The sequence below is a fragment of the Balaenoptera physalus genome (assembly GCF_965194825.1).
Source record: "Balaenoptera physalus genome assembly, chromosome: X".
NCBI lineage: Eukaryota > Metazoa > Chordata > Mammalia > Artiodactyla > Balaenopteridae > Balaenoptera > Balaenoptera physalus.
The window spans coordinates 91,082,841-91,096,160 of NC_138903.1; the positions used below are offsets into that span (position 1 = coordinate 91,082,841).

Genomic DNA, 13,320 nt, shown 5'->3' on the forward strand with positions numbered 1-13,320 from the left:
CTCTCCTGGTTTTTCTCCTACTTTACTGGCTACTCCTGACTGCACATTCTTAGTTTTCTTTTTTCGATTTTGCTTTTACTAGTTCATTATCATCTCCTATATCTCAATATTGAAATGCCCCAGAGCTCAATCTTTGGACTTCTTCCCTTGCTACTTACATTATCTATATTCCTTAGTGATCTCATCCAGTTTCATGGCTTTAAATACCATCTGTACCTTGATGACTCTCAAATTTCTATCTCTAATCTAGAACTCTTTCAACATTCCGAGACACATATATCCAAGTGCCTACTTTTCATCTCCATGTATACATATAAAAGGCATCTCAAACTCAACATGTCCTAACCTGAGCTCATGACCTTGCCCCTAAAACCTGCTCTTCCCAGTCTTCATTCATCTCAGTAAATGACAGCTTTATTCACTCAGTTGCTCAGCATCAGAATCATCATTGATTCCTCTCTCTTACTTTGCATTCAATCCATGCATAATATCCATTGGATTTACCGCTAAAATATATGCCAAAGCTGGACACTTAATACCATTTCCACAGCTAACACCTTAGTCCAAGCCACTATCATCTCTGACCTAGACCATTGCAATTACTTCCTAGCTTCCAATTGGTCTCCCTGTTTCCATTCTTGTTTCCCTAGGGTCCATTCTTTACACAGCAGACAGGATTATCCCTTAAAAACATAAGTTGTATCACACTGCTCCCCTTGTCAAAATCCTCTAATGGCTTCCCATAACACTTAGAATAATACCTAAACTTCTTTCCATGGCCTACAGTATCTCACAAGATCTGGCCCCTGGCTACCACTTTACACTTCTCTCCAACCACTCTCTCTTTGCTTACATTTGAGCCACACTGGCCTCCTTGCTGTTTCTTGAATAAGCTAATCACATCTCTACCCAAGGAGCTCTACATTTGTTGTTCCCACTGCCTAGAATACTTCTTCTGCAGATAGCTTCATGCTCCATTCCCTCAGTTCTTTCATGTATTTACTCACAGAGAACTTCTCTATCTCATCCAAAATAGGATCCTCCCTTCCAATATCCTCTATCCTCATACCCTGTTCTACTTTTCTCCATAGCATTTATCACTACTTAATATTACATTACATATTTTATATATTTACTTTATTATGTTTCCCTTCATCCCTAAATGTAAGCTCTATGAGGATGACACTTTATTTTTTTCTATGCTATATTCCCAGGACCTAGGAACGGTTCCTGGCACATAATAGATTGCTTAATCAATACCTGTTGAATATATAAATGCCTCCAGAACACTGGGGTGTCTTTTCTGTTGATTATATAAATCATATCAGTTTACACTATGATTTTAAATCTGAGAGTTATTACACTTTTACGTGCTTCTATCACTGACCAAACTAAGAAGCACCCCATTAAAAATCTTTAGACTAATTAGTTTGTTGGAGATAATATTTTTTGTTGGTAAAGGTGAAAGTACCCCACCCAGTGTTTTTTTATTCTGCCATCTAAAGCAGATAGAAAGTTAATGTATACACACTACCACACTGGAATTGGATATAATACTGAAAAAGGGCTATTGGTTTGCTAGGATTTATAAAATTTGGAATTTTAAAGAAATGTCCACAAAATTCTATATATTAACCATAAACATGGGTCTTCTGTTTTCCCAAACTGATGTAAGATGCCAAGCCAATAAATAAAAGTTTGAGGATGTATCAGTTTGCTGGGGCTGCCATAACAAAATATCACAGACTGGGTGGCTTAAACAGAAATTTATTTTCTCACAGGTATGTAGGCTAGAGGTCCAAGATCAAGGTGTCAGCAGGTTTGGTTTCTCCTGAGGCCTTTCCCCTTGGATTTCAGATGGTCACCTTCTTGCTGTGTCCTCATGTGGTCTTTCCTCTGTGCACATGCATGTCTGATGTCTCCCTGTGTGTTCAAATTTCCACTTCTTATAAGGACACCAGTCTAATGGCCTCATTTTAACTTGATCACCTCTTTAAATGCCCTGTCTCCAAATATAATCACATTCTGAGGTATAAGAGGTTAGGATTTCAACATATGAATTTGGGGAAAGGGGAACAATTTAGCCCATAACAGAGGGTTATCATGCTAAAGAGAAAGTTAAAATGAACCCTTATCATATGTACAGGAAGTCCACCACAGAACAGGTTTCCAAGTTGTTTAGTTCATTGTGAGGTGAAATGTACAGAATGGTAAAATTCCACAACTCCGCTTTGGAAAGGAAACCTGGGGAGTTTGACATCATTTGTTTGCACTTTATTATAATACACCCTTGTGTGAACTCATGGGTGATGACTCGATGGATGTCTGTCAAATATGTCCATATAATACTAAAAACTCAAAATATATGAATAGCCTGTTTTACCACAGTATCTACCCATCTGGAACTTGCTTTACTGTTTCTGTGACCACTGCCTTTACTGTAAGTTGTATGGTAGACTGAATAATGCCCCTCCCCTCCAGAGATGTCAATATCTTGATCCCTGGAACTTGTCAGTATGTTACCTTACATGCTAATGTAAATAAGTTAAGGATTTTGAAATGGGAAGATTATCCTGGATTATGAAGATGGGCAAATGTAAGTACAGGATCCTTAAAAGAGGGAAGCAAGAAGGTCAAAGACAGAAGGAAGAGATGGGACAATGGAATCAAAGTTTGGAATGATGCAAGGAAAGGACCATGAACCAAGGAATGTAGGCAGACTCTAGAGGCTCAAAAAAGACAAGGAAATGGATTCACCCTTCACAGCCTCCAGAAGGAATCAGCCTTGCCAATATCTTCATATATCCCAGTGAGACTAATTTTGGACTTTTGACCTCCAGAACACTAAAATAATAAATTCATGTTGTCTTAAGCAACCATATTTGTAGTAATTTGTCACAGGACCAATAGGAAACTAAGAAAAGTGGTCTCTGATTTTAAGCAGTAGAGAGATATACTAGAACTCTTCTTTAGGGAATTACCTAGGTGAATTGTTGAGAATATTGATATTAAGCACATCACAAAGTCCCTATCCACTCTGCCCTAACCCTACTGCTGTATGCTCTAAATCATAAGGCTGTAAAACAACAGCTGATAAGATGTTGCTGGAGTTTAAGGGGATTATTTAGAATTTAGGAAATAGCACCAAGGCCTATTTTCAGGCTTAAAAATCTCAAGCTTGTTTACTGCTCTGTGAGGAAAGGTGAACTCATAAGTATTATTTTGTGATAACAGTGGCAGATAAAAATAAAGTAGGTGGAAAAACTCAGCATATGGTCTACAAGTGTATGATTACTAACTAGTATGTTCCCTAATGTCTATTGAATCCTTTGAGGAGTAGCAACAGCCCTTCTTTTCCTAAGTCCTGACTAGCCTTTCTATTCCTGGAAAAAGCTATTTGTAATTTTTAAAAAGGTACAGAAAAGCATATATGATATTATCAATGTTTTTAAAGAGATGCTATAACTGCTAGCATCCTTTGAATAGCAAACTATAATAGCATGTCCCAAACATTCAATTTATGGTATTTTTCCCTGCAAGGATTAATGATGATGAATTATTTCCAACTAACATATAAATATGGTGGTTCTGGATCTCTGATATACAGAGTTTACGAAAGTGATGAGGTTAAAAAGTCTCCACATTGTGTTTACTACCAGAATCTAAGATTCATTTGCATCTTTGACAATGTAGCTTGCTAAATAAAAGAGCCTCATAATCAAAATGAACAGACTAGACCAGAAACCATAAAACTCCTAGAGGAAAACACAGGCCGAACAATCTTTGTCATAAATCGTAGCAGTATTTTTTTGGATCTGTCTCCTAAAGGAAAGGAAATAAAAGCAAAAATAAACAAATGGGACATAATTAAACTTAAAAGCTTTTGCACAGCAAAGGAAAGCATTCACAAAACGAAAAGACAACCTACTAAACGGGAGAAAATATTTGTAAATGATATGACCAATAAGGGATTAATAGCCAACATATATTATATAAACAGCTCATACAGCTCAACATCAAAAAAACAACCCAGACTTCCCTGGTGGTCCAGTGGTTAAGACTCCATGCTTCCACTGCAGGGGGCACAGGTTCGATCCCTGGTCCCCCTGGTTGGAGAAGTTCCACACGCTGCGTGGTGTGGCAAAAAAAAAAAAAAAAAAAAATGTTTGAAACATTAAAAAAAATTTTTTTAACTTTAAAAATTTTTTTAAAAATTAAAAAATATTTAAAAAACAAACAACCTGATTAAAAAATGGGCAGAAGACCTAAAGAGACATTTTTCCAAAGAGGAAATGCAGATGGCCAACGGATACATGTAAAGATGCTCAACATTGCTAATCATCAGGGAAATGCAAATCAAAACCACAATGAGATATCTCCTCACACCTGTCAGAATGGCTATCATGAAAAAGAACACAAATAACAAATGTTGGCGAGGATATGGAGAAGAGGGAGCCCTCGTACACTGTTGGTGGGAATGTATTGTAAATTGGCGTAGCCACTATGGAAAACAGCATGGAGGTTCCTCAAAAAACTAAAAATAGAACTACCATGTGACCCAGCAATTCCATTCCTGGGTATATATCTGAAAAAAACAAAAACACTAATTCAAAAAGATACATGCACCCTAATGTTCACAGCAGCATTGTTTACAATAGCCAAGACATGGAAACAACCCAAGTGCCCATCAATAGATGAATGGACAAAGAAGATGTGATACACAAACACACACACACACACACACACACACACACACACACACACAATGGAATACTACTCAGCCATAAAAAAGAATGAAACTTTGCCATTTGCAGCAACATGGACAGAGCCAGAGAGTACTATGCTAAGTGAAATAAGTCAGAGAAAGACAAATACTGTGTGATCTCTCTTATATGTGGAATCTAAAAAATAAACTAGTGAATATAACAAAAAAGAAGCAGACTCACAGATATAAAGAACAAACTAGTGGTTACCAGTAGGGAGAGGAAAGAGGGGAGGGGCAATATAGGGGTAAGGGATTAAGAGGTACAAACTATTACGTATAAAATAAGCTACAAGGATATACTGTACAGCAAGAGAATATAGCCAATATTTTATAATAACTATAAATGGAGTATAATCTTTAAAAATTGTGAATCACTATATTGTACATGTGTAACATATAATATTGTACATCAACTATACTTCAATAAAAAAAATGAACAGAGACCATGTGGCTCTTGCTAAAAATCCACAAATGCAATCAATATCAAAATTCCAAAGGCCTTTTTAGCAGAATTGGAAAAACAGATTCTCAAATTCACATGGAATTGTAAGGGGCCTCAAATAGTCAAAACAATTTTGAAAAAGAACAACTTTGGGAGACTCACAATTCTTTTTTTTTTTAAAGATTGATTGATTGATTGATTGATTGATTGATTGCTATGTTGGGTCTTTGTTTCTCTGCGAGGGCTTTCTCTAGTTGCGGCAAGCGGGGGCCACTCTTCATCACGGTGCGCGGGCCTCTCACTATCGTGGCCTCTCTTGTTGTGGAGCACAGGCTGTAGACGCGCAGGCTCAGTAGTTGTGGCTCACGGGCCTAGTTGCTCTGCGGCATGTGGGATCTTCCCAGACCAGGGCTCGAACCCGTGTCCCCTGCATTAGCAGGCAGATTCTCAACCGCTGCGCCACCAGGGAAGCCCCTTCACAATTCTTAATTTCAAAACATACTACAAAGCTACAGTAATCAAAACAGAGTGGTACTGGCATAAGAATACATATATAGATAAATGGAATATATTTGAGAGTCCAGGCATAAACTCCTACAACTATGGACAACTGACTTTTGACAATGGTACCAAGACCATTCAATAAGAAAATAAATGTCTTTTCAATAAATGCTTCTGTGACAACTAGAAAGCCACATGCAAAAGAATGATGTTGGACCCCTACCTCATACCATATATAAAAAATAACTCTGGGGAATTCCCTGGTGGTCCAGTGGTTAGGACTCTGAGCTTTCACTGCTGAGGGCCTGGGTTCAATACCTGGTTAGGGAACTAAGATCCCACCACAAGCTGCGTAGCATGAGCCAAAAAAAAAAAAAAAGAAAAGACAAAGAAAAAAGGTTGTTCTCAAACTTGTTTTTTTTAAGAAGGACATTATGATACCTACATGGCCCTGTGACTAGGGGACTTATGACTAAGATAATATCTACCAAGAAATGTTCAGTAGCATGAAAGAACAGTCAAAAAATCATAATACTGAGACTTATGGGTTCCAGTCTGACATGTAAAGAGCTTGGAAGTCATCATTCCCTTTGTCACTGTAAGAAAAAAACTGAACAAACTGAAAATCAGTATCTTTGAGATCCATCAGAGAATTGAGGTCACAGGACAAGCCAATGCATCCAAAACTAAAGAGAGAAGTGGATACTGAGAACCATAGGTTACTGAGAGCAGAAACCCACTGCTCTCAGTGGGCTCTCATGAAGTTTAAATGTTTCTATTAATACTGGAGTCAGTACTGGAACACTTATACAGTAATTGATGAATTGCTGGAGGCTCTGTGTGATCTAGTTTTAGAATTAAAAAATCCAGGGGGTTCCCTGAGAGGGGTCTCCATACTTTCATGAATTTTACCATCAAGAGCCCTGCCAGGTTCTCAAGGTAAAGAGTGGAGAAATACATCCTTGTTCCTCTAGTAGGTGGAGGGAAAAAGTAACCATCTGAAATATACCCAGAGCATTCTGTTCTCCTTAACAAATGCCTGCTACCCCCAAGGGAAATTATTTTACCAGAGCCTAACTGAATTGAGTTTTACCAGAGCCTAACTGAATTGAGTTTTACCAGAGCCTAACTGACCTAGGGGAATGAAACACCAAACTCCAGCCCCTGTTAGCATTCAATGTGAGGGAAGGGAAATACTTATCTCCAGTCCCCTCTAGCCTTCCTGTACCACTTAATGGGGAGCACAGAGCTGAGAAGCATGTATAAAGGTAGCAGCACAGGGGTACAGGTTCACTATAGGACTAAGACCTAATCATAAGACTATAGAAAAATTCCCCTTGTCCTCACACTTTATTACCATAGCAATTAGGCTCCTGTATACTAACAAGGTATTACAGCTGAAACAACTATAAGTCTCAGACCCTATAGAGGAAGGATTCTCTAAGGAAGCCAAAGACAACAGCGCAGGGGAAAAGCAAGGACACTAGAGAAAATTTTAGTCTCTGACACCTACAACTACAGAAAACATTAAACACAGTCTAACGACTCCTAGACAGATAAACATAAAACCTTACACTAAAGGCCTATTTCAGTTCTGTTGCCCAATATATCCTGTCTGGCTTTCAACAAAAAATTACAAGGCATGCTAAAAGGAAAACACAGTCTGAAGAGAGAAAGCAAGCATCAGAATCAGACTTAGATATGGCACAAATTTTGGAACAATCAGACCAGTATGCTAAAGGCTCTAATAGAAAAAGTGGACAACATGCAAAAGCAGACGGGTAATGTAAGCAGAGAGATGAAAACCCTAAGAGAGAATCAAAATGAAATGCTAGACATTAAAAACACTCTAACAGAAATGAAGAATGCATGTGAGGAATACCTTCATCAGTAGATGAGGCATGGCCAAGGAAAGAATCAGTGAGCTTGGAGATATGCCAATAGAAATTATGCAAACTAAAAAACAAATAGAAAAAAGAATGAAAAACAAAGAACAGAAGATTTAAGAACTGTGGGACAATTACAAAAGTTGTGCTTTCTGTGTGTAATTGTAAGCTTTTAGCAGTTTCTCTTCTATCTCTGGGCCTCGATGCAGGGCAGAAACTGCTTTGAATTCCTGAAGAGGCCTGTAAGGCAAAATAAATATATCGAAAATAACTTATACCATTTAAAAAAAATTTGTAACATATGAATAATGGGATAACAAAAGGAGATGAGAGAAATAAACAGAATACCTATTTGAAGTAATAATGGCTGAAAATTTTGTAAAATTAATGATAGATGTAAATTACAGAAAGGAGCTCAGAGAACACCCTACAGAATAAATATCAAAAAATCTACACTTAGGCATATCATATTCAAGCTTTAGAAAATCAGACAAAAGAAAATCTTCAAAGAAGCCAAAGGAAAAAATGCCTTACTTATAGGAGAATAAGGAAAAAATTACATTGGACTTCTCTTCAGAAACTATACAAGCAAGAAAAGAGTAGAGTAAAATATTTAGAGTGTTGAAGAAAAAAACACACTGACCTGGAATGTTGTATCAAGTAAAATACTTCTTCAAAAGTGAAGAAGAGATAAAGATTTTCTCAAGTAAATAAAAATTGAGAGAATTTATTCACAGTAGACTTGCCTTGTAAAAAATGTTAAATTCTTCATAAAGAAGGAAAATTATATAGGTGTGAAACCAAGATCTATCTATGTGAAGAAAGGAAGAGAATTTGAGAATGAATAGATGAACTTAAAAGATATTTCATTTTTCTTATTCCTAATGATCAAATAACAGTTTGTTCAAAATAACAATAGAAACAATATATTCAGTGATTACTGTATATAGTTGAAATGAATGGCAACAATATTGTAATGGTTGGGAGAGAGGAATTGGGAGTACATTATAATAAAGTATGAGAACTACACAAGCAGTATAGTATTATTTGAAACTGGACTTAGACTAGTCACCAATGTAAATGACAAATTCTAGAGCAACCACTAAGAAAATTTTAAAAAGCATACATAATTAATATGCTAAGAGAGGAGAGTACACAGAATAATAAAAAATGCTCAATTAAAACAAGAGAAGGCAGAAAAAGAGTGGAAGACAAAAGATGAAACAAAAACATGGCAATGAACAGAAAATAGTTACAAATGTGGTAAATATTAATTCAATATAATCACTTTTTATATGAATGGTATGAATACACCAATTAAAAGGAAGAGACTGTCAGGATAGGATTAAAAAACGAGATCTGACAGGAGACCTTCAAGATGGCAGAAGAGTAACACGTGGAGATCACCTTCCTCCCCACAAATACATCAGAAATACATCTACATGTGGAACAACTCCTACAGAACACCTACTGAATGCTGTCAGAAGACCTCAGACTTCCCCAAAGGCAAGAAACTCCCCATGTACCCAGGTAGGGCAAAAGAAAAAAGAAAAAAACAGAGACAAAAGAATAGGGATGGGACCTGCACCACTGGGAGGGAGCTGTGAAGGAGGAAAGGTTTCCACACACTAGGAAGCCCCTGCACTGGCAGAGACGGGGGTGGGGCAGCGGGGGGGAAGCTTCAGAGCCACGGAGGACAGCTCAGCAACAGGGGTGCAGAGGGCAAAGTGGAGAGATTCCTGCACAGAGGATCAGTACTGACCAGCACTCACCAGCCCAAGAGGCTTGTCTGCTCACCCGCCGGGGTGGGTGGGCACTGGGAGCTGAGGCTCAGGCTTCAGAGGTCAGATCCCAGGGGGAGGACTGGGGTTGGCTGCGTGAACACAGCCTGAAGGGGTTAGTGCGCCACAGCTAGCCGGGAGGGAGTCCGGGAAAATCTCTGGACCTGCCTGAGAGGCAAGAGACCATTGTTTTGGGGTGCATAAGGGGAGGGGATTCAGAGCACCGCCTAAATGAGCTCCAGAGACAAGCGCGAGCCGCGGCTACCAGTACAGACACCAGAGACTAGCATGAGATGCTAAGGCTGCTGCTGCAGCCACCAAGAAGCCTGTGTGCAAGCACAGGTCACTATCCACACCTCCCCTCCTGGGAGCCCGTGCAGCCCGCCACTGACAGGGTCCTGTGATCCAGGAACAGCTTCCCCGGGAGAACACACGGCATGCCTCAGGCTGTTGCAATGTCACGCCGGCCTCTGCCGCCACAGGCTCGCCCTGAACTCTGTACCGCTCCCTCCTCTCGGCCTGAGTGAGCCAGAGCCCCCAGAATCAGCTGCTACTTTAACCCCGTCCTGTCTGAGTGAAGAACAGACACCCTCAGGCGACCTACATGCAGAAGCAGGGCCAAATCCAAAGTTGAACCACAGGAGCTGTGTGAACAAAGAAGAGAAAGGGAAATCTCTCCCAGCAGCCTCAGGAGCAGTGGATTAAAGCTCCACAATCAACTTGATATACCCTGCATCTGTGGAATACCTGAATAGACAACGAATCATCCCAAAATTGAGGCGGTGGAGTTTGGGAGCAACTGTAGACTTGGAGTTTGCTTTCTTCTTCTAATTTGCTTCTGCTTTTATGTTTATCTTAGTTTAGTATTTAGAGTTTATTATCATTGGTAGATTTGTTTACTGATTTGGTGCTCTGGCCAGGTGTCAGGCCTGTGCCTCTGAGGTGGGAGAGCCGAGTTCAGGACATTGGTCCACCAGAGACCTCCCGGCCCCACGTAATATCAAACAGCGAAAGCTCTCCCAGAGATCTCCATCTCAGCACAAAGACCCAACTCCACTCAACGACCAGCAAGCTACAGTGCTGGACACCTGATGCAAAACAACTAGCAAGACAGGAACACAACCACACCCATTAGCAGAGAGACTGCCTAAAATCATAATAAGGCAACAGACACCCCAAAACACACCACCGGATGCAGTCCTGCCACGAGAAAGACAAGATCCAGCCTCATCCTCCAGAACACAGGCACTAGTCCCCTCCACCAGGAAGCCTACACAACCCAATGAACCAACCTTAGCCACTGGGGACAGACACCAAAAAAAACAGGAAATATGAACCTGCAGCCTGCGAAAAGGAGACCCCAAACAGAGTAAGTTAAGCAAAATGAGAAGACAGAGAAACACACAGCAGATGAAGGAGCAAGGCAAAAACCCACCAGACCTAACAAATGAAGAGAAAATAGGCAGGCTACCTGAAAAAGAATTCAGAGTAATGATAGCAAAGATGATCCAATATCGTGGAAAAAGAATGGAGAAAAAACAAGAAACCTTTAACAAGGACCTAGAAGAACTAAAGAGCAAACAAACAATGATGAACAACACAATAAATGAAACTAAAATTCTCTAGAAGGAATCAATAGCAGAAGAGGCAGAAGAACGGATAAGTGACCTGGAAGAAAAAATAGTGGAAATAACTACTGCAGTGCAGAATAAAGAAAAAAGAATGAAAAGAACTGAGGACAGTCTCAGAGACCTCTGGGACAACATTAAACACACCAACATTCGAATTATAGGGGTCCCAGAAGAAGAAGAGAAAAAGAAAGGGACTGAGAAAATATTAGAAGAGATTATAGTTGATAAATTCCCTAATACGGGAAAGGAAATAGTTAATCAAGTCCAGGAAGCACATAGAGTCCTATACAGGATAAATCCAAGGAGAAACACGCCAAGACACATATTATTCAAACTATCAAAAATTAAACACAAAGAAGAAATATTAAAAGCAGCAAGGGAAAAACAATAAATAACACACAAGGGAATCCCCATAAGGTTAACAGCTGATGTTCCAGCAGAAACTCTGCAAGCCAGAAGGGAGTGGCAGGACATATTTAAAGTGATGAAGGAGAAAAACCTACAACCAAGATTACTCTACCCAGCAAGGATCTCATTCAGATTTGACAGAGAAATTAAAATCTTTATAGACAAGCAAAAGAAAAGAGAATTCAGCAACACCAAACCAGCTTTACAACAAATGCTAAAGGAACTTCTCTAGGCACGAATAACAAGAGAAGGAAAAGACCTGCAATAACAAACCCAAAACAATTAAGAAAATGGTAATAAGAACATACATATTGATAATTACCTTAAATGTAAATGGATTAAATGCTCCAACAAAAAAACATAGACTGGCTGAATGGATACAAAAACAAGACCCGTATGTATGCTGTCTACAAGAGACCCACCTCAGACCTAGGGACACATACAGAAGGAAAGTGAGGGGATGGAAAAAGATAGTCCATGCAAATGGAAATCAGAAGAAAGCTGGAGTAGCAATTCTCATATCAGACATAACAGACTTTAAAACAAAGACTATTACAAGAGACAAAGAAAGACACTACATAATGATCAAGGGATCAATCTAAGAAGAAGATATAACAATTGTAAATATTTATGCACCCAACGTAGGAGCACCTCAGTACATAAGGCAAATACTAACAGCCATAAAAGGGGAAATCGACAGTAACACAATCATAGTAGGGGACTTTAACACCCCACTTTCACCAAGGGACAGATCATCCAAAATGAAAGTACATAAGGAAACACAAGCTTTAAATGATACATTAAACAAGATGGACTTAATTGATATTTATAGGACATTCCATTCCAAAACAGCAGAATACACCTTCTTCTCCAGTGCTCATGGAATATTCTCAAGCCTTGGAAAATTTAAGAAAATTGAAATCGCATCAAGTATCTTTTCCAACCACAGTGTATGAGATTAGATATCAATTACAGTAAAAAAATCTGTAAAAAATACAAACAGATGGAGGCTAAACAATATACTACTTGATAACCAAGAGATCACTGAAGAAATCAAAGAGGAAATCAAAAAATACCTAGAAACAAATGACAATGAAAACACGACGACCCAAAACCTATGGGATGCTCCAAAAGTAGTTCTAAGAGGGAAGTTTATAGCAATACAATCCTACCTTAAGAAACAAGAAACATCTCAAATAAACAACCTAACCTTGCACCTAAAGCAATTAGAGAAAGAAGAACAAAAAAGCCCCAAAGTGAGCAAAAGGAAAGAAATCATAAAGATCAGATCAGAAATAAATGAGAAAGAAATGAAGGAAATGATAGCAAAGATCAATAAAACTAAAAGCTGGTTCTTTGAGAAGATAAACAAAATTGATAAACCATTAGCCAGAATCATCAAGAAAAAAAGGGAGAAGACTCAAATCAATAGAATTAGAAATGAAAAAGGAGAAGTAACAACTGACACTGCAGAAATATAAAGCATCATGAGAGATTACTACAAGCAACTCTATGCCAATAAAATGGACAACCTGGAAGAAATGGACAAATTCTTAGAAAAGCACAACCTTCTGAGACTGAACTAGGAAGAAATAGAAAATATGAACAGACCAATCACAAGCACTGAAATTGAGACTGTGTTTAAAATTCTTCCAACAAACAGAAGCTCAGGACCAGATGGCTTCACAGGTGAATTCTATCAAACATTTAGAAAAGAGCTAAAACCTATCCTTCTCAAATTCTTCCAAAATATAGCAGAGGGAGTAACACTCCCACGCTCATTCTACAAGGCCACCATCACCCTGATACCAAAAGCAGACAAAGATGTCACAAAGAAAGAAAACTACAGGCTAATATCACTGATGAACATAGATACAAAAATTCTCAACAAAATACTAGCAAACAG

At 38.7% G+C, this 13,320-nt stretch overlaps 1 protein-coding gene across 8 annotated transcripts in view; it reads right to left on the reverse strand.

The window, feature by feature from the left end:
• The window catches only part of ARMCX5 (armadillo repeat containing X-linked 5), a 135,742-nt gene that overhangs the window by 100,253 nt on the left and 22,169 nt on the right, over positions 1 to 13,320 (reverse strand). For 2 of the 8 annotated variants that reach the window (XR_014259024.1, XM_082447624.1), the window contains one exon: positions 1,752 to 3,822. The exons of the other annotated variants lie outside the window; for them this stretch is intronic. Coding sequence is in view for 1 of the 2 variants with exons in the window: in XM_082447624.1 (XP_082303750.1) it covers positions 3,787 to 3,822 (36 nt within the window). In the remaining variant the exon portion in view is untranslated. Of the gene's footprint in view, positions 1 to 1,751; positions 3,823 to 13,320 lie in introns of those variants that run through there. 8 annotated transcript variants of the gene reach the window in all.